The 24,702-nt window shown below is 49.3% G+C and overlaps 1 protein-coding gene across 6 annotated transcripts in view; it reads left to right on the plus strand.

Annotated features, from left to right (window-relative positions):
• Nucleotides 1-24,702, plus strand: part of KSR2 (kinase suppressor of ras 2) — a 413,744-nt gene that overhangs the window by 301,195 nt on the left and 87,847 nt on the right. For 3 of the 6 annotated variants that reach the window (XM_032309540.1, XM_032309541.1, XM_032309543.1), the window contains 3 exons: nucleotides 15,290-15,357; nucleotides 18,295-18,419; nucleotides 19,067-19,126. In XM_032309540.1, coding sequence (XP_032165431.1) covers nucleotides 15,290-15,357; nucleotides 18,295-18,419; nucleotides 19,067-19,126 — 253 coding nt within the window. The remainder of the gene's footprint in view (nucleotides 1-15,289; nucleotides 15,358-18,294; nucleotides 18,420-19,066; nucleotides 19,127-24,702) is intronic. The other 3 variants (XM_032309545.1, XM_032309546.1, XM_032309544.1) reach the window with 2 other exon arrangements.

A 24,702-nucleotide genomic window follows, 5' to 3' on the forward strand; every position in this document is an offset into this window, starting at 1 on the left:
GTACTCACACCAGTCACACCGTGTTCTGAGGGAAGCGGCAGCTCTCACATCCTCACACCTGCGGAGTGGAGGCTTTGATGTCGGGTAATTAGGTGACAGGGACGCAGCCAGGAGTCAGTGAGGCTGAACACTTCCTGTGCCGTTTTAATTTTCAGCCCGGGAGGCGGAACTCTGCGGCGGCCTTTGCTCTTGCTCCCCGTTCTAGAAGTAATGAACAAAGACTCAGACCCTGCTGGGGGTGGGGGGCGGGGAAGGTTGGAGGAGGGATCGGAACGTCGGGGAGAAGCACAGGCTTTGGAAGTAGCCAGAACTGAATGTGAGTCCCAGTCCCACTGCTGCATTCTCTGTATGAGCTTGAGCCGACAAATTATCCGTCATCTTGGGGTTCAGTTTTCCACTCTGCAAAGTGGGGGTGATGCTGGCCCCTTCCATGGGGCTGTGGGAAGGAGCCAGTGAAATGTTCTCACCCCATATGACCATGGTCTGTCAAAGAACATTCTTCCTCACTCCACCTGGTGCAGAAATGGCTCCGGGGTGTAAGAAGCAGAATTCAACCGAGGTTGGGATTGCACTGTTGATCTCACCAATTTGCTCAGCTCTTAGAGAAGCTTCCAGAACGGGGGAAGCAGAGCCTGTAGTTGCTCCAAAGGTCCGGTATGCTTCCAGTTTTTTGACATTTTGTGTAACTACAGCAATTTTGTGCTTGTGTAGCTGCAACAGAACTTGGGGAAGATGTACCTATAGAGAAATGAATTTCGGTAGAACCGAAGTGTGTGCGTAAAGAGCCATGATAGATGACAGTGCAGAGCAGTGGCACCAAGAACCAGGAAGCAGCTTTTTTTTGGGGGGGGGGTGTTCATTTGCTCAGGTCTTTATTGAGCACCTACTATAATCCAGGCATGGTTCTAGGCTGAAGGGAAATCACAGTGACTAAAACACACAAAAGCGCTGCCCTTGGGGAAGGTACAATGCCAGGGGAGTGGAAGGACAGTCAACAAACCTACGGAATAGGTCATTCTTTCTGTTCAGAGGATGCTAAGTGCAAAGGAGAACAATGCAGCGAGGGGAGTAAGGAGGGGCTGGGGGAAGGGCTAGGCTTTGAATTAAAGTGCCCAGGGGAGATCTCACACTCCAATGGGAACTTGGGAAAAGTAGTAGTCCGTGGCACAAGTCATTTCCTGTTGTCCTAAAGCATCCCAGAGGTGTGAGTTTCAATCTGCCCTGAAGACAGTGCCTACCCCCCCCCCCCCCCCGCCCTGAAACCTGGAGCATTGGTGGTTCTGTTATTGCCAGAAACCTGCTGGGTGAAGGATTGGATTGGACCCATGTGGCTCCACGTGTGGTCCCTGGACCAGCAGCATCAGCATCACCTGGGAGCTGGTTAGAAATGCAGACTCTCAGACCCTGCCCAGACCTGTGATATCATTTTAAGATTGTTCTAGTGATTCTTGTACACATTAAGGTTGGGGAAGCACTGCTCTGAGTGATCTCCAAATTCCTTGTAGAGCTGATTTTCTTTGTCTAGATCAGAGGTCTCAAACTCAAGTGGACATCAGAATCCCCTGGAGGGTTTGTTAAAACACAGATTCCTAGGCCTGCCCCAGAGTCTCCAATGTAGCAGGCCTGGGGTGGAGCCCCAGAATTTGCATTTCTGCTAAGTTCCCAGGTTGACATTGGTGCTGCTGGTCCTGGGACCGCATTTTGAGAACCACTGCTCTACATAAAAGTAGCAATTTGACAAAATCAAACCTTATTCTCCAGCCTGACATTTCAGTAGATGAGTTTTGCTTTTTGGGTTTTGTTGTTTTTTTGTTTGTTGGTGGTAGCGGCGGCTTTTTGTTTGTTTTTTGTTTTGTTTTGTTTTGTTTTGTTTGGGTTTTTGTGTGGGTTTTTTTTGTTTGGTTGGTTGGTTTTTTTCTTGTTTTTGGTTTTGTTTTGTTTGTTTTTATAGACGGGTCAATCTTTGCTAACTGTTTTTTAGGCTTCTGTGTTATTTCATCTCTTGGCCTCATTCTGTAAACTTGAGTCTTGTTCATCATCATCTCATCCAGTAAGTATTTGTGTGATAAGCCAAAAGATAAGGCGTGACTGGAATCCGGGGTTGTAGGTCACACGCATACACCTGTATTTGAATCCTGACTCCACTACTAACAGTCATGTGACCACTTCTGAGCCCCATTTCCTCTTCTGTCAAAAGAGGAAAATAATATCTCCCTCACTAGATTGTTAAAAAAAGAAAACAAACCACAAACACACACACAAAAAACAAAAAAGCCCCCCAAAACCCTGAGTGAGGTAAGTAAGGTAAAATGCTCAGCCCCCGGTACCTGGTGTATTATAGGAACATCATACATGAAAGCAAATACTGTTACTAAATTTATGGATTAATTTTGGGGTACCCCCCCTACCCAGGAAGCCAGGATACTCGCGAATGTCTAACCCCCTCTCCTCCTCCTTCGGCTTAATGGCCACTTCCTCCGGAATTATCATCAGCTGTCTTGTTGGCGTTCTGAATAGAGAGATTAGCAAACTAATAGGAAATTATGCTCAGAAAGCAATTTGCAGTTATCTAAATTGAGGACTTTTCATCTAATAGGTTCATGAGCGCGGAATGGAGTTTCGTTCTAAGTGGTCGGATGTCAGCACAATCCCCGTATTGTCTGATGACTGTGGATTCAGCTGCAGGAAGATGCTGATGGGTTTCCCAGCTCTCATTCGTGCGTTATCTGCAGCTTTCCTCCTTCTCGAGGTCTTTCCACAGGTTTCTGCAGAACCGAGGTCTGGATCCTTGGAAACCTGGCCACTCCTATCTGCATTTCTTGCAGGAAAAGTGCTCGGTGGTGAATTCGGGTGGCTTGTGCTCTAGGAAACTTGAGTTTGAACCAAGCGTTTTTTTGGTTTGTTTGTTTGTTTGTTGTTGTTTTTTTAACTGCAGGGACTGGGTATGGAAAGGAGGGGACATCTTTCAAAACTGTCATTGGAGAAGCATTTGAATTGTCTGTCTCCTGTGTGTGTTGTAGCCCCTTTCCCCCCACTCTGTTTTTAGAGTGTGCTGTGGTTCTGGTTGGGTCAGCTTCGCTGGAGACACAGCTGCTTAAAATTGTTCCATCTGAGCCCCTCCCAAGGCTTCCTGGCCCAGATGCTGGAGATAGGGCCTAGAAACCTGCATTTTTAATAAGCCTCCCAGAGGGGTCAGATTTGCACTGCAGCGTAAGTGAGGAACAGGGATCTAGAATTAGGGTGGGGGTGAACCAGTAGGTTAATTATTACTCCAGAGGGAGATGCCCAGGCTACACCGGGCTGGGGGTGGGAGATACGTGATGTGCATCAGGGGAGGCCATCCGAAGAGGCCTTTGAAGTCTTGAGGGAGGAGTGGGACTTAGCCAAGTGAAGCAGGGGGAAGGGTGTTCTGGGCAAGGACACAGCATGGGCAAAGCTTGGATCAGGACTCAGAAGGGCTTGAGCATATTTTGCAGTTGCTTGTACCTGGCAGGGGGCTGGGTCCAGAGAACGCTAATTCTGCCAGCAGCTGCAGTACCGGGCCCTGCCACTCTGACTCGTGGGCGCTGTTACCTGGGGCCCCAGGCCTGGGTAGTAAGGACTGCTCACTCCCCCTCCGGCCCCATTCCTCAGAAGCTGGAGCTGTCATCTTGCTGGAGGGAGTCGCTTGCCAAGGACAACGCCTTGGGGAGAACAATGCTGGTGTCAGGGTGGCCTTTCCTTCGAGTGCAAGGCAGAAGCCAGGGGTTCTGATGTTCTCCAAGTCACCTGCTCTTACAGGCTGAGACAGGAGGGGCTTGGGTGTCAGAATGCATTGTAGATGCTATGACTCATTTTTCTCGAAGACCATGGAGGAGTACTCACTCCTCTACTTTGAAGACAGGATGATGAAGTCAGTGACCACAGAGCACCGCCTTCCCCTACCCATGTATGTCTGGATGTATATCCAGGGACCTCATTTACCAGTGGCTGTGGACGCTACTAACATCTCAAACCTGAGCCCTCCACTGGAGGTTTGCTCTTGGGGAATTGCAGCTGCCTCACTCGAGGTGCCTGGGGAGGGGGGGCGGGGATCCTCCCCCTCCCCCACTGGCTCAGAGCCAGGCACTCACTGGGGTAGGTATACAGAAGGCCAGCTAGCTTGCCTCAGGGCAGACACCCTCTGTGATCCAATTCATGGTCCAGAGCTCCAGACGGATCAAGCTGAGACCAGAGTCACTTGAAACCACATCTTAGCTTAGCTTCTCCCCCATTTCCTGTTCTGCTCCCCCTACAATGGAATTGGCCTCTCTTGGAGAACTTCCATCTATCGCTCAGGAGAACACCCATCTTAGGACCTGCATCTAGGGAACCCAGCGTTGTTGTTTTACCATAAAACGACAGCAGGATCCACACCCTGGAGCCAGAGGGAGCTGAGTTTGGGTCCTGGCTCTTCCACTTCCCAGCTGTGTGATTCTAGGGAAGTTTCTAAACCTCTCTGATGTAAAATGAGGCTGAACCATTCGTGTGATGTGAATGCACCAATCACATTAATGGCTTGGGGATTCCCTCCAATCAGAATCTTTCAATAAATCATTCAGCATTTATTTAGTTGTAGAAACTGATTTTCTGTTAATGCAAAGTGGGAAGAGAAACCTACTCGCTAAATCCCCTCCGTGGGTTGATGCGAGGTTCAAGTTCTGGAAAATTCAGCACCTTCCCTTCTTTTCTGTAGTACTTGTTCCCCATTGGTCTTTTGGGATTTTCCAAACCATCCCACTTCTTGGGGGCCATGTTCAAGCATTTACATCAGGGTTTCTCAACCTCAGCACTGTTGAAATTTGGGCCCAAATAATTCTTGGTCTGGGTGGCTGTCCTGGACTTTGCAGGATCCTGAGCAGCATGGCTGGCCTCCACTCACCAGAAGCCAGGAGCAACCCTGCAACACACACACACACACACACACACACACACACACACACACACACACAAACCCACACACAGATACACACCCCATCCCCTGTTGTGACAACCAGAAGTGTCCCCAGACTTTCCCAGATCTCCCCAGGGGGAGCAAAGTTACCCTTGGTGGAAAACAGCTGGTTTATGTAACGAATCAGTCACCGCCAACCAGTGGGACTGAGGCACACATCATTCAGTTCTGGAGTGTCAGCGTTAGAATACCATTACTGAAATATTCAACAGAGTGATCAAACATCTCGGTTTGCCTGGGATTTAGCACTGAAAGTCCCATGTCGCAGAGGACCTAGGAGGGTCGGGGCAGAGCTCTGCAAATAAAAGCACTTCATGTGCTCCAAACTAGGTCACTGCCTGCTTCTGGAGGGGTGAGACCCATAAGTATTTTCTTGGAAAGGTCAAGAGTGAGCTTGGAAAACTGAGTTAAGCAGCACAGGATTTCCGATTTGTTCCATTGTTTGCATGCCCTTTCTGTACCTCCCTCTCCTCCTACCTTCAGCAGCCCGGCTGGACATGCTTTCCACTTCTTTTTCTGTAAGCTGTCACTTTACTAATTTTTATTTAAATGAGCCGTGCACTCCTTTATCCAGTTTTGCTCCATTACTGGACCTAGTCACTTGGATTTTCCGCTCTTCTCAGTTCCTGTCTTGCCCTGTAGCATCTTCTAACCTGAGTTTTTGCCTCAAAACACAATGTTTGATCTGAAAACATCCTGGCTTTGTACAGCGACGCTGGCCACAGGTGATGAGCTAGCTAAGAGGAAAAAGTAAGCCACGGTTGGTTTGAGCCACTGGCTGCACTAATTTCCCGAACCCTGGAAACACTGGGGAGGTAGGTGATCAGCACTGATGTCACAGCTGCTGCAAGGCTCCTGAAAGCCTCAGGAATTTGCTCGACACACAGGATATTGGCAGGATATAATTACGAGCTTGCGTTTCAGAGATCACCAGCTTAAAGCCCAGACTTACTTTTCCATTAATAGAAACATTTCTGTGTTTTGCAACGATCATAATGGGAATTCGTGCTCCCTTTTATGAGTTTTTACCCAGTACATGCAAAACTTTGCATCCAGTTACAGTTGTATGGGAAGGGGGATTGTGAGTCTACTGGATGCCGAGGTGGGCATTGAATGGGATGATGATGGCGCCCATGGTAACATGTGTTGAGGGCGTACTAAATGCGGGACATTTTGCGGAACACTTTTATGCATGATCTCATGTAATCCTTGCAACAATCGTGGAAGGTAGGGTCTGTTCACCATCATTTTACAGATGAGGAAACGCTGGTCTTCAGGAGTAAAGCCAGAGTCTCCCAGTAGGTAGATCTGCTCATCAAACCACCTCTATGATTCGAGATCAAACCTCTATGATTCGAGATCCCAGATTCTTAAGCATTTTGCAAAGGGCCTGTCACACAGTAGGCCAGCCACAAAGGCTAGCCCCGAGGCAGAATGTTCTCAACCAGATCCTGGACCGGAGCTGATCATCTTTTCATCGTCCTTCCCGCAGCTGGCTATCCTCTGCCCTATCTCTTGAATTGAAAGATGGCGAACTGGTCTTTGTGTTTTGATGAGCACCTCTGGGGCCTGGGAGCCAAGAAGACTCTGGGGTCACTCTCTCCTCTCTTGGCAGAAGTTGCAAGATGAGAAGGGGGACATCTCCAAGAGCTAATCAATGCACAGCTGTCCTGCACTATATCCTCCTATGGAGAAAAGTGCCGGGTTTTCTAATCATTGTTCATTATTTGGCTGACATTTCCAGTATGATTTATACATTAATATTCCCCTCCAACCTTGTTCATTTCTGTTGTGGTTGTTTTCCCTAACCCAGTCTTGGGCCAAAGAGCTCAGCCTCACTGAGTTGTCAGCAGGGAGGGGAAGAAGTGTTTTATCCTCCACTGAGGATATCCTCCACTGAGAGCATATGGGGGCATTTCTAGAAGCATCAACCCAAATGAGAGACCGCAAGGGAACCAGGATGAGACAAAACTGTTTGGTTGGGGTATTCAATGAAACAAGCCCCATGGGAAAGGGGGCAATGATTTGGTTTAGTGATTGTGCAGGAAGCCTTGAGGAACTCTTAATGCTGTGAGCTTGGAAAAAGATAACAGAGGGGGGAAGTCAGAGAGATAATGAGTGAGGGATGCCCTTTAATTTTAGCTATCTGCTGCCAGAGGGGGGCTTTCCAAAATGCTGATCTAGCCTTCACCTCCCTGTTTAAAATCCTTCCTTGGTTCTCTCTTGCTCTCAGGGCAAATCCGGGCTCACGAGGCTAAATGGCACCATCCCTTGCTCATTGGTCCTTCCAGCCCTCTCACTGTGTCCCTCCTCACACCCAGACCTCTAGCTACATTGAGACGTCTACCCCTCGGGCGGGCCACATGCATATCAATCAGCACATCTTTGAACTGCCTTTTTTTGCTCCTGCCTGGATCTCTCTTGCGCACTTTGGCTATATTTGGATATATACATTCGGATATATAATTCGGATATAGCCGAATTTACGCACTTGCGCATTTATCCTTCGGTCTCAGCTCAGTTGCCACTTCCTACAGGAAGCCCTCCGGGACTTCTCTCAGATCCAAAGCGCTACACCCTATCCTCTACTGTCATATCATATCACATAACTAGGATGTGTTGGGCAGCATATCTGCCTGTCTCTCTGGCAGACTTTAAACTGGTTGAGGGTAGGGCTCTGTCCGTGTTGTTCATTCTTTGTATGTCCAGAGCTAGCACGTATGTACTTGGCACATAGAAAGTATTCAGTAAATATTGTTTGTGCCATAGACCTGCAAAGTTACTTCTGGAAAGAAAGGGGTTCTTGCCAACCCAAGGCCCCAAGAGCCAGATCACATCCACTCAGAGGCAGCCGAGGAGAGATTTTCATGCTTAAAATAGTGAGAGGTGGGTTCACATACCTGGTTGGTGAGCTCCATGCTAAATGTTTGCAAGAGAGATGATTGGAGAGAGAATTCTGGCCCTGTCTTATGACACATGGCCAGGACCTCACAGAGCCCCTGGCACAAAGAGGGAAGACAGTCATGTTTGGGAGCATGAATGAGTGAATGATTCTCACTCTTTCCTTTACTGTCTGTATGATCAGGCTGCTTACGGAGCCTCAGTCTTCCTAACTTTGAAATGGACGTGATGGTATCCACCCTTCATGGCACTGTTGCTCAGAGCAAACAGGTTATGTAAGAACATCTGGCCCGAAGTTGGTGTTTCTTTAACGTTCCCTCCATCAGAGGTTGGGGGTGGGTTGTTAAAACACACCACTGGCCCTCAGGAAGGAAAGGCTGTGTCCTGCTCAGAGGAATTGTGAAGCAAGCTGGTATGCACCAGAGAAAGGCGGGTTGGGCTGCTTGGAGCCAACTTCTCCTAAATTGATTACAGTAGCTCAGTGAACCATTTGAAATGGATGAAGGACTGTGTTCACAGGCAGGAGTCTAGCCCACCTCTTCAGGGAAGACTAGCATCCTGATCCCCGGGTCACACAGGCTCTGGGGTCACATCTGCCCCATAGGGCTGCTGGGGGACATGACACGTCCATTAAGGAAACAACAAAACTGCTCATAAAGGGGACATATGTCCCCCACAGTTCCCCGGGCGAGGGCCATGCAAGTCTGGTGTTCTTGTAGCCCAAACCCTGTCCTGTCCTCGCAACGGGGGTTGGGAGGGAGGGCGGCGAGAAGGGGACGCCGACAGGGACACATGTGCATTTCATAAGCCGCAGGGGATACCATTTGTAAAAAAGCAGGAATCATTTCAAGAAGCCTTTTGACAGAGACGATTCAATCCCATACACCAGTGGCATGTGATGGCTTTCCCTTCTGCCCTTCCTTGCTCTGTCTGTCCTTCTCTCTGTCCTTCCCTGTCTGTAGTATTTATTCGGCATTTTCATGCACCAGGCACCAGACCAGGCACTGAAAGGGGAACGGGAACGGCCCCTACAAAATGAGGAAGACCCAGATCTTGCCCTCCAGATAAAGGCACATATTTAATTTTCAGAGGGAGAGGATGTCTCATTTAGCCTGCAGCTCCTTTGGGGAACGAGATACTCCATGTAAGCAACTTTTCTCGATAGCTGAAGCTTATCCTATTAGCTTTGAATGTTTAAAAAAAAAAAAAAAAAAGGAGGTGTAAGCCCCTTCAAGGAAAAGTTTTTAAATGAGCCCTTTCCAAGTTTCTGGGCTGTAGGAGGTTCCCATGGCATTCTGTGTCCACTCCTGTGCGTTTTACCCTGCCTGGAGAAATGTTGACCTATTTGCTGCCTCAGAGGGCCCCATTCAGGCATTTGCTCATTAGATTCTCACCACACTTTTGCCGATGAGGAGCCTGGAGCTCCGCAGGGCACATGGAGTTCCCCGGGGTGTGTGAAGGACAGGACTGCGATTCAGGCTTAGGCTGGCCTGCCTCAGAAGCCCAGGCTTCTCCCCACTTCTGGAAACACATCTGACCTTTGTCTGCTGTCAGGCCTTGTTCAGATCTACCATGCTAATTCACGGAGCGCCTCCCGGCCACGTTTGATGGGGGCTTTGTGTGGGAAGTCCCCCTTCCTTTCCTCTGGGTGGAATGGAGCATCTGGAGAACCACGTTCATGAAGGGATGTGTGCTGAGGACACACAAGGGACAACTTGCAGAGAGGGCTTGGGGTTGGTGTGAGAGCTTTGGGACGGGCCACGTTGGGTTTTGAACCATCATAGTGCCCTGGCTGGGCTCCTGTCTTTCTAAAGACCTCAGAACAAGGATTTAAGGGCAGGTGGTTTATTTGAGACACGATCCAGCCCACACCAGCAGCGGAGGAGGGGAGAGAGACAGGGAAGGGAAGGCAGCCAGTCCTGGCTGCCTCGTAGGGCAGGTAAGGGCTCTGGGCAATGGAGGTCCAGTCCTACATCTGCATACCTCTGACTTGTCCCATCCAAGGGAGAGGACACTAGGATAGTCCTCAACCAGCTTCCACCCATGGGTGTTTCAGATCTCCAGGCATTGCAGCGAGCCCACAATTCAGCAAGAGGCAAGGTCTTAGGGGCTTGAGTGGAAAGCTATGCACAAACTCACAACAGTAACAAAATGACAGTTACCTGCTACTTCAAGCGGTTGCCCTGGGCACCCTGCCCGCCTCATGTGGTCAGTCTTCTCTGCAACTACAGATACTGTGTTTCCCTGTAAATACAGGTGCTATGATTGTCCCCATTTTACAGATGAAGAAACTGTCGCTCAGAGTAGGTCAGCGACTTCCCCAAGCCGTCACGGCCAGGAAGAGGTAGTGCCAGGCTTTGAACCCAGATTCCTTCTCCATACTCTCCGGACCCCATTTCTCTTTTTGTTGGGGTAGGGGTGCAGAATGCTGGGTTCTGGAAAATCTAGGCTTCTAGACATCACTCATTTGGGGAAGTAGAGTGTGTCTTCCTCCTAGAGTGGTTCTGGGACGTCAGCATGCCCTTGACGAAAACCCACATTCCGAGCACAGACCGAATTAGAGGGTAAGCCTGGGGGATGGGAGGCATCAAATTTGGAAGCAGGTGGTCGATCTTAACAGTGTGTGGTCCTAGCTTGCTCTTCTGTGGGCGGTGAAAGGAAAAGTCTCCTTTGAGTGGAATCCTGCATTTTTCCTGCTGAAAAAAAAACAAAACAATTCTTTGTAAGTGGGGCATGGTGTGTCTGCATTGTGCGAGAGCCTCATCTCCGGCCCTCCAGGGTCTGTGTGATTTCAGCGCTAGGCTAATCCTGCCAACTCGATTAGCAGGTGCTGGACATGCGGGCGCTAGTTCTTGACGTACCAGCCTCCATGCAAAGGGTTAAGTGCATTAGCATGAAGGAGTTCTCTGGGCCTTTCTGCAGGAGCAGTGGCTGTGGCCCCATCCCCGGGGCTGCCCTTTGAAATGCCGCCTGGAAGGACAGGCATTCCATCTCCCACCCTTTGGCCAGAGATGAAGGGGCTTTTCCAGAACTGCAAAAGACAGGCAACAAGGGATCCTGGAGAGGAAAACACCAGGGGGAGGCAGGAGATGACCGAGGTCCTAGGAGGCTTGGCCTGCCCTGTCCTGGTTCGGGCGGGGTCCAGAGGTCACATGAAGCCGCTTGCCCCCGTGCAGAGCGCTGCCCACGAGAGCGAACAAGCTTCTTCACATCTGCACGTCACCCTTCCAGCTGGGATTGTTAGAGAAGACTCGTAGGCGGGAGAGGCAGAAAGGAAAAATTTCTTTCTGGAAGCTTCCAGGGTGGAATGAAGCTATTTCAAACAGGAATGAGTGCAGATACTTCTTGGTTCCATTTTCATTTGGCATCAGCAGATTCCCCAGCTGGGGGCCTCCCAAGCATCAGTCCGACCTGTCACAGCTGTCACAAGCCTCCCGTGGCCCCCCAGTGCCTGCAGAATCGAATACAGACTCTTTGCCCCTGTTGCCGGGGGCCCTGCCCATGCCCTCCTCCCCTTCCTCTTGTCTTTATGGCTTTGCTGTTCTCTGTACTTCAGCCTGACCAGCCTTTAACCTCTGATCCCTGAACCCGCAAGCTTGTTCCTGCCCCCACACTTTAGCTCTGGCTGGAAGCTCTTCCCCTCCCACTCCCATACTCTCCATCCTGTTTCCCTGTATGATGTTTTTCCTCCGCCTTACCACACCTGCGATGATCTGATCTTTGTTTACGTGTGGTTTGTCCTTCTCCATAAACATAGCGGCTTCTGTCCTGTCCTAGACCCCAGTTAAGTGTTTTGCAGAATGATGGAGAGGCTAGTTGTACATCCAGCAGAGCTTCCCACTGGGGTGTGGATGCAATATCCATGCCCTCCCTGGGGGCTGGGACCTTCCTGTAGGTCAGACAGTCTGTGGGCCTTAGAAAAGAAAGACGGCGGCGCCTGGGGGGCTCATTCAGTTGAGCATCTGCCTTTAGCTCAGATCACGATCCCAGGGTCCTGGGATCCAGCCCCTGCATGGGCTTCCCTGCTCAGGGCAGAGTCTGCACCTCCCTCTCCCCTCCCCCTGTTCATGCTGTCCTCTCTCTCTCAAATAAATAAATAAAATCTTTTCTTTTAATTTATTTATTTGACAGACAGAGATCATAAGTAGGCAGAGAGGCCGGTTCCGGGGGTCGGGGAGCAGGCTCCCCACTGAGCAGAAAGCCCGATGCGATGCGGGGCTGCTGGGATCACAACTTGAGCGGAAGACAGAGGCTTTAACCCACTGAACCACCCAGGCAACCGAAAATAAATAAAATCTTAAAAAAAAAAAAACGAGAAAAAGAAATTTACAGTGAGGTGGGATTTTTATTATCCTTCTGAAGTCAGGTAACTGTAGGGGAAGAACAAGGCTTATCTCAAAGGAGGAGCTTTGGATTTTGCTGGTTACCCAAAGCTTCTTGTTCATTCACTGCCACCCCCAAGATGTAAACGAAGAAGAGTGGAGGTTTTGGAGGCATCTGCATCTGCTGGTTAGACCTGGGCTTGGGACCTCTGTCTCTTACTGGCTATCTGACCTTTGGCAAGTTATCCGAATTTGCCGAGCCTCGGTTTTTCACTCCGTAAAATGGGGATGACAATAGTTGCTACTGTTTAGGATTGTTACAAGGATTACATAAGTTGTGTAAAGCCCCGGGGGGCATGGCTGGTACTTCACCAGCACCATGTAAGTGGAAGTTCTTGTTCTTCTCTAAGTCACAGCGTCTTTGTGACATCCGTGACCGGGAGGACCTCTTAATGTTTTTCAACCAGCAAAACTTAGACTCAGATGCCAAGAGCTGTCCCCTCTTTCTGACAATTCCAAGTTATGTAAGCCAGCTTGTCCCAGTCTAATTCAGTCATTCGTTCACCTCCCTGTCATGATTTTGTCATATATGCGTAGCAGCCCTACTTTTATTTATTTACGCCTTACCACCTTTTTAACTCAAATAAATGTATTGAGGGGCGCCTCGTTGGCTCAGTGGGTAAAAGCCTCTACCTTTAGCTCAGTTCATGATCTCAGGGTCCTGGGATCGAGCCCCGTGTCGGGCTCCCTGCTCAGCAGGAGTCTGCTTCCTCCTCTCTCTCTGCCTGTCTCTCTGCCTACTTGTGATCTCTGTCTGTCAAATAAATAAATAAAATCTTTAAAAAATGTATTTAAAGATGAAAGTGTATCCCGTCACCATGAGTGGAAAATCAGCATCACTTCCATGAATACGCGGCAACCAGGAAAAAAAGATGTTCAGATGGAAAAATTAATTGATTAAATTTCCCGTCGAGAGTGTCACCTTTCCAAATCTGGTACTGTGGTAGCATGTGGTAGAGAAATGTAAAGATGTGTTAGCACCAGAAGCCTTCTCCCAGATGCAGTCAAAGTGAAGGTGACTTGGAGGTAGACTAATAATGTTCTTTCTGCCCACATATCTCCTTGCTTCCCTTCTGCGCTCCCAGGGGCCCCAGGTCCAACTTTTCCATCTTAGAGTGGAATCCAGGGCCCTACTGTGTCCACCACAGACTAAAGACAGGAGGAATCGGGAAATGTGCATAGGTATTCCCAAACGATCAGCGAGACCAGTGGTTCTCATGCCTGAGCACGTAGCAGACTCAGAGAGAGGGCTTGCTGAAACAGGGGACTGCATTTCATCTCAGAGTCTCCGCTTCTATCAGATCTAGGGTCCCTACCCCAGAAGCTGCGCTCCTGAAAAGTTCGGAGACCACTGGTGCTCATGCTGCCGGTCTTGGGACTCTGCTTGGAAAACCACTGAGCCTGGGGGGAGTCCAAGTGGAGTCTGTGGCTGGACATTCAAGTCATTCTGTTAGAGAGAACTATCAGGTCCCCGGAGGGCAAGAAGTTTGAGCTTCTAAAGCTTCCACCTCTCTGGATGGAGTTTGTTATTGGGAAACCTTTAAGCAGGCTGCAGGGTCCTTCTGGCAAGAAGGTCTGCTGTCGGCAGTCAGGCTGGCGTGCACAAAAATGGTAAGGGGAACAAAGGGGTGCAGACAGGACACCCATAGTGTCTGCCACGGTGTGTATTGGTATGGAAATTTGGGAGAATTTCCTAAGGACATATATACTCTAAAAGGAAAAGACAAAGCCAGGTCACAGTTAGTTGGTTTTGGTTTTTGGTTTTGGGGTTTTTTTTTTGTTCTGTTTTGTTTTTTTGTTTTATCCTTTGGAAGCCTGGCAACGCTTTGGAAAAGAACAAGATGACATTCTCTCAAAAGAGGACACTTTGACTCTAAACTCTTCTTACCTCTGAAACTGAATACCTCCCCTGAATCTCATCCTAAATGGAAGCCTTGGTTAGCTGTCACCTGTTGCTTGAAAAATGAGAGGCCACCTTTGGCACCACCGACCCAAGTTTTCTGCCAGGAAAGCTTGGTTAATCTGTTTTTCCATCTGTAAAATGGGAATGATGATAATATCCATTGTGTAAAGTGTTTATAAAGATCCAATAGCATAACATTTGTATCATGCTTAGTACAATGGCTGGCAGACGAGTCTGCAAGGAGACAGGGGATTGTTATTAGGATTGGGTGATGATGATGATAAGGATAAAAAATGCAGACTGTGGATCGCCTGGATGGCTCAGTTGGTTAAGTGTCCAGCTCTTGATTTTGGCTCAGGTATGATCTCAGGGTCGTGAGTTCAAGCCCTGTGTCGAGTTCGGAGCTGGGCTTGGAGTCTGCTTAAGAGTCTCTCTCTCTCCCTCTCTCTCCCTCTGCCCCTCCCCCATCCCCTCACTCTCGTGCACTCTCACTCTCCCTAAAATAAAAAAGAGAAAAGTACAGACTGAAAGGCGAAGATATCTTTCAAAGCATAACGTCTAAGTGGACACTGTTGGTGAAGGAGTTGCTACTCAACCTGGACCACCCAAGTCTGACCTGGGAGAATGGAATGACAATAGCTTTTATCCAGAGTTAATTTCCTAGGTGCCAAGGAGATACTTTAGCTGCCCCATCTCATCTCATATTTTGGTATTCACAGCTTCCAGAGCTTTCTGAACCATCAGGGCATCCTGTTCATCTATCCATCCCTCCTCCCACCCAGCCTTCCACCCACCCTTGCCTCTACGCATCCATTCCTCTGTCCACCCATCTCTCCATCCATCCATCCACCTACCTACCCACCTGTCTGCCCATCCATCCATCCATCCATCCGTCCATTTACCCACCCACCCAACCACCCATCCATCCATCCATCCATCCGTCCATTTACCCACCCACCCAACCACCCATCCATCCATCCATCCGTCCGTCCATTTACCCACCCACCCAACCACCCATCCATTCATCCACCCATCCATCCACCCATCCACCCATCCACCCATCCATCCATCCAACCAACCATCCACCATCCACTACCCATCTCTCCATCCTTGTCCCTCTTTCTCTCTCAGGTTAAAGTGCCACAACAAATGCACCAAAGAAGCCCCTCCCTGTCATCTCCTGATCATCCACCGAGGAGGTAAGTATTTAACACTTCCTACCCTAGGGGTAGGCTGGGGTGGGGGCTCTTGCAGACCCTCAGAGATAGCTGTCCCATCCAGGCCATTTCTGAGTACCTCTTAATCCCCTGATACTTACCTGATTTTTTGCCCTCTGACACTCTTCTTCCTGACATCTGTCTCCTTCACCCATCTCAGGTGCCTGTTCTCCATCTTCCTTGCCCCTCTGATGGTCTCTCTGTTACTTTAGCCCTCAGATTCATCTCCCCCTTCCTAAGTCTTTTTCTCTCATTCCTGTCTGCTCTCCTAATTTCCACTCTCCTCTCGTTCCCCCAATCTCATTGCTTTTCCTTCACATGTAGAAAGAGTGCTGGCTGAGTGTTCCTCAATCACTTGGCCCTGCAGAGGTGGGCATGGGGAGGGGGCGGGCTTGGGTCTCTGGATTTGGGCCATCTGTGTTCTGTCCCCTGGGGCCCTGGGAGTGTCTGGGCCAAACTGTCCACCTAGGGAGGTAACAGCTACCCTTAGGAGAGCCACTACCAGCCTTTACCCTGTGGTGGTGGTGGGGAAGCAAGACCAATTGAGTGCAAAGGAAAGACTGGACGGAAAGGCTTTGCCCTGCCTCCCAAGGACTCAGTGGGAAGCATCTCTTCGGGAAACCTGGCAGTCCAACCTTGACAATAGTTCCCCTGACTCTTGTCTCGTGGGGTAGTTATCTCTCATTGTCATTATCTACATTGCAATTCATTCACCAGGGGACCCTCTAAACCTGTGCTCTTCAATACAGGAGCTGCTAGCCACATCTGACTGTTTAAATTTAGATTAAATGAAATAAAAGTAAAAATTCAATGACTCTGCCACACCAGCCACATTTCAAGAGCTCAGTGGCCACCGGTGGCTACATACTGGCCAGTGCAGATAACCAACGCTCTCCTTGTGGCTGAGAGTTCTCTTGGGTATCACTGGCCCCAACTTTTGCTATTCAAAGTGCGGTCTGTGTATTGATAACCTGGAAATCCCTGGGGAGCCGTGTGGCTCCACACACATGGTTTCTGGCCCCACTGGAGACCTACTGAAGAGGAACCTGCCTCTTTCACCACACCTTCGGGCAGCTCTCTGCCACCTTAAAGTTAAGAAGCAAGGCCCTAGAATAGACATCGCCAACACAGGGGCCAGCACAGCCAAGCCAGGATCGGAAAAGAGAGAGGGTGGCCATGTGAAGCCATGCAGAGTGGAGAGGGCACCCAGGGGCCGTCTAGAGAGGACAGCTGCTCCAGCAGTGATGGAGGCAACGTGGACCTGCTCTGCATTTTTTCGCAGTTCCACGAAAAACCCAAATAGTTGTATGAAGACGCTCACAACTTATTAACTATTTAAAAATTCTCACTGGCCATCACCCTCCTTCTAATAGGCTGGATGGAGCCATGGAGCCAACATTGCATATACCACTTGCTGATCTGGGACAGAGTCCCTTCTGGTCCCCACTGTGTCCCTCGCAGCTCCCCTGGCCTTAGTCAGTGTAGGCTCTGGGGAATCCACGCCGTTTTAGAGCGAACCCAAGGGAAAGGTAAAGATGGAAGCAGAGTGCCGCCCAAAGTCCTGGGATGTGTTCCGAAGCCCACGGGCTGTTGGTTGTCCGTGATCTTTGCGTTGCTTACCTCCACGAGGAGGGAAATTGCGAGTAAAGGAAAAATCTTCAGCTCTTTGCCCCTTTCCACCCACATCCTAATCAAGAACCATCTGTTCCTTGCACAACTGTATACACTCAACGAGGCTATTTTTAAACGTGAATTCTCAACAGCTCTCGAGCCCTAGTCTTGGGTCAGCGTCACTGGAGAAATTCCTCTTTGTCGTGGACTCTGTTGGAGCCCAGCTTCCATGTGCAGACCAGAACCAGCCTGCTGCATGGGGACTGGCTTTCAGAGGCTGACATCCGAGGAAGGGCTCCCTCCCCCCCGACCCGCCTTCCTGGCTGTGCCCCCTTCACTCCAAGGCAACAGGTGCCTGTACATGCAAAAGCCATGGATCTTTCCAGAAGTCCCCCAGGTTCTTGCTTCCTCCTCACCACAACCCCCCCCCACACACACCCCTGTTGATAGGAAGTTTAAAATATAGTTGGTTTCCATGGAGATGGCAGCTCAGGCTAAGCAGAGAAATTAAATCCCCGGGTCAGTGCAAAGCTTTAACTTTTCCACCAGTGCCCCACACCCCATGCAATAAAAACAGCAAACAAGTAACACTGCCAGGCATCAAATTTGAATTTGAACTGCTCAATCAGCCGCTCCCAGAGGCCCCATAAGAAGTCAGAATAACAGAGGGGTAACTCGAGGAGGAGCCTGGATAGTGTGGTTTGGATCAGGAAGCATTTATTTAGCACCAGCTGTGAGCCCAGCTTCTTGTGTGGCTGGGAGGTCTGGACATACTAAGCCTTCCTTTCAGGGATCCTGGTGGCCTGGTTTACGACAAATGTGTTTACGACAGAAGTGTTTTGACATACACCCGACTGCTCAGGCCTGAGGAAACCCACGAGTAGCAAAGGAGGATCCCAACACAAAAGTTAGATGGGGCCAGGAACAGGTGACCATTCTGAGCTTGTCTGTTGATTGCAGACCCTAAGGAATCAGGAACCTCTTGTATTTCAAAGGAGGGTCAAGTCTGAAATGAACCCCAGTGTGAGACCATTACGATGTCGAAAATAACCTGATAGTTTCAGTTTTATTATTAAAATTTCTAATGGACAAGTCATTTATCGACAATATAAAGATTTTAGAAACCGGAGAACACCTGATCTTACTACCATGACAGGACAATTATCATTTTTGGAGAACTCCCTCTTGCTCCTGGTGGGGGAGTGGGGGCGGGCCTTCGGGGTGGGGTCGGAGCTATGCTCCCCTGGCCAAACCTTTTAAAACCAAAGTGGTACTTAAACTCCCAACTTGCTGTTTTTACCCCTACGGATCCAGCAAGGTTAGTCCGAACAGAGTCCGTCCCGTGTGACATCAACAACCCTCTACGAAAGCCACCCCGGTATTCAGACCTGCACATCAGCCAGACGCTCCCCAAAACCAACAAAATCAGCAAGGTGAGGCTGGGGTCCTGTCCCGCGGGTACATGCTGGGGCTGGCAGCTGCCAGGAGGATTGAGGGGGTGGGGGCAGGGCAGGGGCGGGGCTTATGCAGATGACTCTGGGAACCCGCACCTCCCAGCCCACCTGGGTTCTCCTCCTTCCTTGCTGTTTGTGCAAGTAAAGTTTGGGGGCCGTCCAGCCATCAGTGGAGATTCAGCGCGTCCGAAATCTGTCTGGTTTTGAAAGAGGGCACACAGAAGTGAGAATGAATGAGTCTGTCGAGGAGGGGGCAGTAGCGAGAGCAGGAGAGCCTGAGCAGGTTCCTGAGTGGTCCAGGCCTGCCCTCTTTGCTCTGTGAGATGTTCAGCCATCTGCCAGGATTAATTTCGCAGATGGTTCTGGGCTGACACAGCTGCTGAATCAGACCACCAAGAGATTGGGGGTGGGGGGTCTATTTCTGAGCTCCTGTTGGAGACTCGGTGGATGGATGAGTGGGGGGGGCCCAAAGCTCTGAGCCTCGGCCAGTTTGGTTGGCTTCCGGCTGCTCCTCACAGGGTGGTCAGCAATGAGCCTCTCTGTGCATCTTTCTCTCCACCGTGGCATGGAAATTTCCGGTGTGATTTCCACATCCTGTGTTTGGTCTGTTGGTCGGACTGCATCAGAACTGTCCCAGGGAGACCTGCAGCCTTACGGTAGGAAGCAAAGGCTGCACATGCCAACAGGTGAGTTTTCAAGCTCCCCAATGCTTTTGTGCATTGTGTGGGAGGTGCATAAAGTATAAATCAACCCAAGCATGTGGGAAGTCACCACCTGTGTTCAGAACCCAGAGGAACATCGAGATGGCTGAGTGATCTCTCCCTGGCAAGGCTCAGCCTGGCTTCTCGGCCTCAGCTGGAGAAAGCGTCCGCCCCTCCCCCGCCCACCCTCCGCGGGGCAGCCAGAGTAATTCCTAATGAATGTAATTTGAATCCTGTCCTCCTCTGCTTAAAAACCATACAGTGGCTTTCTACTGTATATAGAAGACAAAGAGCTCCTTAGGCAGCCTGCAAGGCCATGAGTAATTTGGCCCCTTGCTCCATCTCGGACCTCCCTTTGCATGCCTCCCCACCAGAGCCCATATGTTCTCTCTCGAGCGCGCTATCACCCACCGTTTTTACTACTAGCTCTCAGTCATTCACCATCTGGTTCCTTGTGACATCATCTGAATGGTTGAGAGCTTGGCCTCTGAAGTCAGGCAAACCTTGCAGTCAACCTTGGCTTCTCCCCACGTACTAGCTGTGAGACTCTGGGCAAACCACTCATTTTTCTCGGCCTCAGTTTTCCCATGTGTGAAATGGGTGTATTCCGGTTATCTACTGCTATACAACAAAGCTCCTCAAACTTACTGGTGTACCAGAGCCTTTTAATGACGCTTGTGGAGTCTGAGGGCCAGGAATTAGGACAGGGTACAGTGGGGATGGCTGGGCTCTGCTTCATGATGTTCAAGGATTCACCTGGGAAAACTCAAACAGCTGGGGGCCGGAATCTTCTAGAACAGAGATTGGCAAACTATGGCTTACAGGCCAAACCAGCCCAGCACCTGCACCCGTTTTTGTGACTAGAGTTATTTTGGAAAGAGCCATGCCCATATTGTCTATGGCTGCTTTCACGTTACAAGCTGGAATTGAGTGGGTCCAGCAGAGACCACGTGACTTACAAAGCCTAAAATATTTACCATTCGGCCATTTCAGGGAAAAGTTTGCCAACCCCAGGTCTAGAGCCTGCTTCGGGAGTTTGGAATGGGATGCATCAGAGGCAGGGTTCAGCGGAGACTCAGTGGGAGCATCTATATAGGGACTTGCCTTATGGTTTGAACTTCCTCACAGTTGAGCAGCTGCAGGGTAGTGGGTCTCCTCCATGGCAGGTGAGGGCCCAAAGAACAAGTGTTTCAGCCAACTGGGGCTTTTATAACCTAGCACAATAACAGCCAGCGCACTGTCTTGATTTGTCCTTAGCCAAGGGTTGGTATATACATGTATACACCATACTGATGGGGGCTGTCACGCTCCGAGGCATAGATCCCACCTGCCGATGGGAGGAGCCCAAGGAATTTGAGGCCATGTGTTAAAGTGTCCGTGATGGGGTGCCTGGGTGGCTTCGTCGTTTAAGCATCTGCCTTCAGCTCAGGTCATGATCTCAGCGTCCTGGGTTAGAGCCCCACATCGGGCTTCCTGCTCAGCGGGGAGCCTGCTTCTCTCTCTCTCCCTCTCCCTCAGCCCTTCCCCCTGCTCGTACTCACTCACTCTCTCTCAAATAAATAAGTAAAATCCTTAAAAAATAAAAAACAAAGTATCTATGGTGGCTAGGAGGAGCCCTGACCTCAGAGAGTTGTTTTCGGGATGAAATGAGAAATCAGCATAAAAAGATGTAGTAAGGTTCCTGGCACATGGTAAGTGCCCGGGAAATTCTAGATAACATTATCAGATTCAGGCTTGGGCTTCCAATCCAAATGTCAGGTGGGGTCTGCTGCTTCTTTGTTATTTGCAAAGGATACATACAGGTCTCTAGAAGGGATTCCCCACTCCGGGGTTGCTCTGGGGACTCGGCACTGCTCAGCTCTTGAGAAGTAACTGTTCATGTCTGTAACCCGTCCTTTTCTTTGTCACATCTTAGGGGGCAGGCTGCTCAGAGCCATCTTGAGACCTTCCCCTCTGGCTTTGCAGGCACCATGAGCCTCTCGATCAGATGGGACAGAAATGCAGGTCAGATAGATCAGTGACTACGACATCGTTCTGCTTGTCTGCCAGCAGGAGAATTTGATAAGAGAAATAAATTAACCTCTATTTAGAAAGCAGCTTCGACTTGAAGGTGGGCAGGATCTATCGCAGAGCTAGGTTATTTTTTCCTCTCTTTCTCTTCTCACTGGCTTCACACAGATTCTTTTTGTCAGGCAATGATGTGGTTAGTGCAACAGATATCTGAGCCAATTTGGTCTGAAGACTTCCTTTTCATTGCTCTGTCTCCTCTCCTGTCTGGCTCAGTCAATCCAGGTTCACAAAAAGCCTAGCTTTTTCTTCCAGCAGAATACTTAGAGTGTGCATTTTGGAGTCAGAAGGCCTGGGCTTGGAACTTTGTTTCTTCATTGACTAAGTGGTCATAGCAAGCTCTCTCTGCCTTGGCTCCCACCTCCAATCCCCAATCCCTATTAAAGAGGCAGGATGGGGGCACCTGTGTGGCTCAGTAGGTTAAAGCCTCTGCCTTCGGCTCAGGTCATGATCTCAGGGTCCTGGGATGAAACCCCGCATCGGGCTCTCTGCCCAGCGGTGAGCCTGCTTCCCCCTCCCCCTTTCTCTCTCTGCCTGCCGCTCTGTCTACTTGTGATCTCTGTCTGTCAAATAAATAAATAAAATCTTAAAAAAAAAAAAAAGAGGCAGGAAGATAGCAGGTGTGATTGGGATCGTGGAAATGATTAGATGCAATGGTACCCGTAAATTACTTACTCCAACACTGGCTACTCAGGGCCTAGAATGGCTTGATGATGAAGACTAGAGAATGAGGAGGGGGAAGAGGGACAGAAGGAGGAGGAAGAAGAAGGGAAGAGGAAGGAAAAGAGGAAGAGGAGCAGGAGATGGCGGAGGAGCCAGCAGAGGAGGGGGAGAAACAGCAGCCTCTGCCAGCTCCTTGGGGGAGCAGTCTACAGCACTCACACTTCCACATCAAGGCATCCAAACCCCATCTGCAGTGGTGTCCAAGGCTGTAGGTCTGCCTGCTGCCATGATACTATTTGGAGCAGCTGCACGCCGGCTTGCCCTTTTCAGCTGGTCTTGTGCTCAGGCCAGCTCCTTGGACCTACAGCAAGACCATGAATCATTGTTCTGTTCTCCCATCACGACCTTGACTCAGCTACTCTTTGTGGTTTGCTCTAGTCTGTTGCTGTTGACTGGTTTCCTCATCCTCTACCTTCCTCTCTCTGTGTCTTTGCTTCAGCCACCATATAGTTCCTACTCCTCATAACCTTGGCTTGTTTTCTGGCCTATTGTGGCTCTTCTGTTCGCTTTGAACCTCATACCTCATCTTCTCTCTGCTTGTGCTCCTAATGCTGTTTGCCATTCTTCCTGTCGGCCAGCTCATCTTTTCATTCCATATTATAGTCATGAGCCGGCTGCCATCTTGTTCTGACCTGTGGTCTTGCACTGGGGGTGGGCTCTGAAGGTCACAAGACAAGTATGGCTGTTTAGGACTGTCTATTCAGCACCATCTATTGGGTTGGAGGGTAGGGACAGTTTTCTTAGGAAAAGTCCATGAGAGAGGCAGTTACCATCACCACCATGTCCAGACCAGTGCACAACTGGGCGAAATGGGAACCTGGGAGATGAGCATGCTTCGGTTTGATTCCTGAGTCAACTGTGAATTTCTTGTGACTTGGCACAATATTGTGTTTCTGCTGCTGGGGTGGAGATTAGGACCTGGGCCACCAACTCTCTGTATGACTCCAGCAAGTCACTCCTGCTCTCTGAGTCTTAGTGTCCCCATTTACAGAATAAGGGGTTGGACTGGGAGGTCTCTGAAGGATGTTTCTGCATCTTAACTGTGCTCAGAAAGAGGAATTATGCCACTAGCCCTTCCCAGAATGATCTGGTAGAGTTTGGAATGCAACCTCTAATTGCTGGTCCCATCGGGCCATAGATCTGGGTCTGACCAGAAGAAGGAATTTCCCCTCCTATTGTAGCAGTTTGGCCAAAGAATGTGGGCACCATATGCAGTGCTCTTTTGGGATGATTTTCTGTATTCACAACAGTCCTGAGCTACAAAGATGAGGAAAACCTAATTCTACCCTCAAGGACGTAGAGATAATTCCTTTCTCTATGAACACAATTCCTTCTCCCCTCCCTCCCTTTATCTCACCTTCCATTTCTTCTTCTTTCCCATTAACTCACTCATTCATATAATACTTATTGATATCTCTTACGTTTTTATTCCTGTGCTAAGTTCTGCAGATTCAAAGATGGATAAGACACAGTCTAGTCAAATGAGATAGATCTTTTTCCTCCATCCCTCTCTCCTTCTCTTCATCCCTCCAACCCTCCTCTTTTCGTTTCTTGTTTTCCTTCATTTTGGCTTCATCATTTCCTTCATTGTTGGTCCTTCCATTCAATGGAAGGACCACAGTGTGCCTGGTGTGTTTCTAAGTGCTGAGAATAGGGAGCTCCTAGCCTAGAGGATGAGACAAACAAGTAGGCTGAGAAGTGGCTGGGTAGAAGCAAGAGCTGAAGCTGAGGGAGTAATGCAGAACTAACACTAGGAGTGAATGATGGGCTTTACCTGGTAGAGCAGGGGTCGGGGGAGCTTCTCAGTGGATGGAAGGGGTGAGCTCTGTCTTATAGGCAGACTAGGGCTAGACAGATATTCCAAGTAGAAATAACAGCATGTCCCAAGCCTTGAAGATGTGAAGTGGCCTGGTTTGTGTTGGGGACTGTGAGCCCCTCACTTAGCAATAATGCAGTACCCCTTCCTGATGAGTTAACGTCTGTGGTGGCCTGGTTAAGAGTCAGGACTTCTCCCAGCACCCATCATTAATGAGGCTATTCCCCCTTTCTTTGGTGTTAGTGATTACATGGGGAGTGGTGATGAGGCACTCTTACTTCTCCCAAAAGAAGTATCAGTGGAGGCCTATGAAGGAACTGGAATTCCCACTCCCATCCAGTAACAGGAGGAACCTTGCTGCTCTCAGGTGCCAACAGAGGCAGAGAGCCTAGGTATCTGCCCTACTCAGCAGTAACAACACAGCACATGCCCTCTTCCCTGCTAGGGCAGTGTCACAGGAAGCCAGCTGAAGCTAAAGGTTTCAGTAAGACCCAGAGTCTCACAATGTAATACACAGGTGTCCAGGCTTCAATGAAAAATCACTTGTCACACCAAGAGCCAGAAAGATCACAAACTGAATGAAAAAAGACAGTCAATAGATGAGACAAATGAGATTTTGGGATTACCTGACAAAGATTGTTAGAGCAATCAAAAATGTTTCAATAAGTGATTATGAACAATCTTGAAACAAATGGAAAAAATAGGAAATTGCTGCAAAGAAGTAGAAAGTCTCAGCAAATAAGTAGAAGTTATAAAGCAGGACCTATGAAAAATTTAGAACATACAACTAGGAAATTTATTCATTAACATTAAAAACTCAGTGGAGAGACTCAGTGACAGAATGGAGGGGCAGAGGAAAGAGTATGTGAGCTTGAAGATAGAGCAGTAGAAATTAGACAATGGATTAAAAAAAAAAATGAGTAGAGCCTCAGGGACCCTTTGGACAACGATAAAA

Source organism: Mustela erminea, chromosome 13, assembly GCF_009829155.1.
Source record: "Mustela erminea isolate mMusErm1 chromosome 13, mMusErm1.Pri, whole genome shotgun sequence".
Taxonomy (NCBI): Eukaryota; Metazoa; Chordata; class Mammalia; order Carnivora; family Mustelidae; genus Mustela; species Mustela erminea.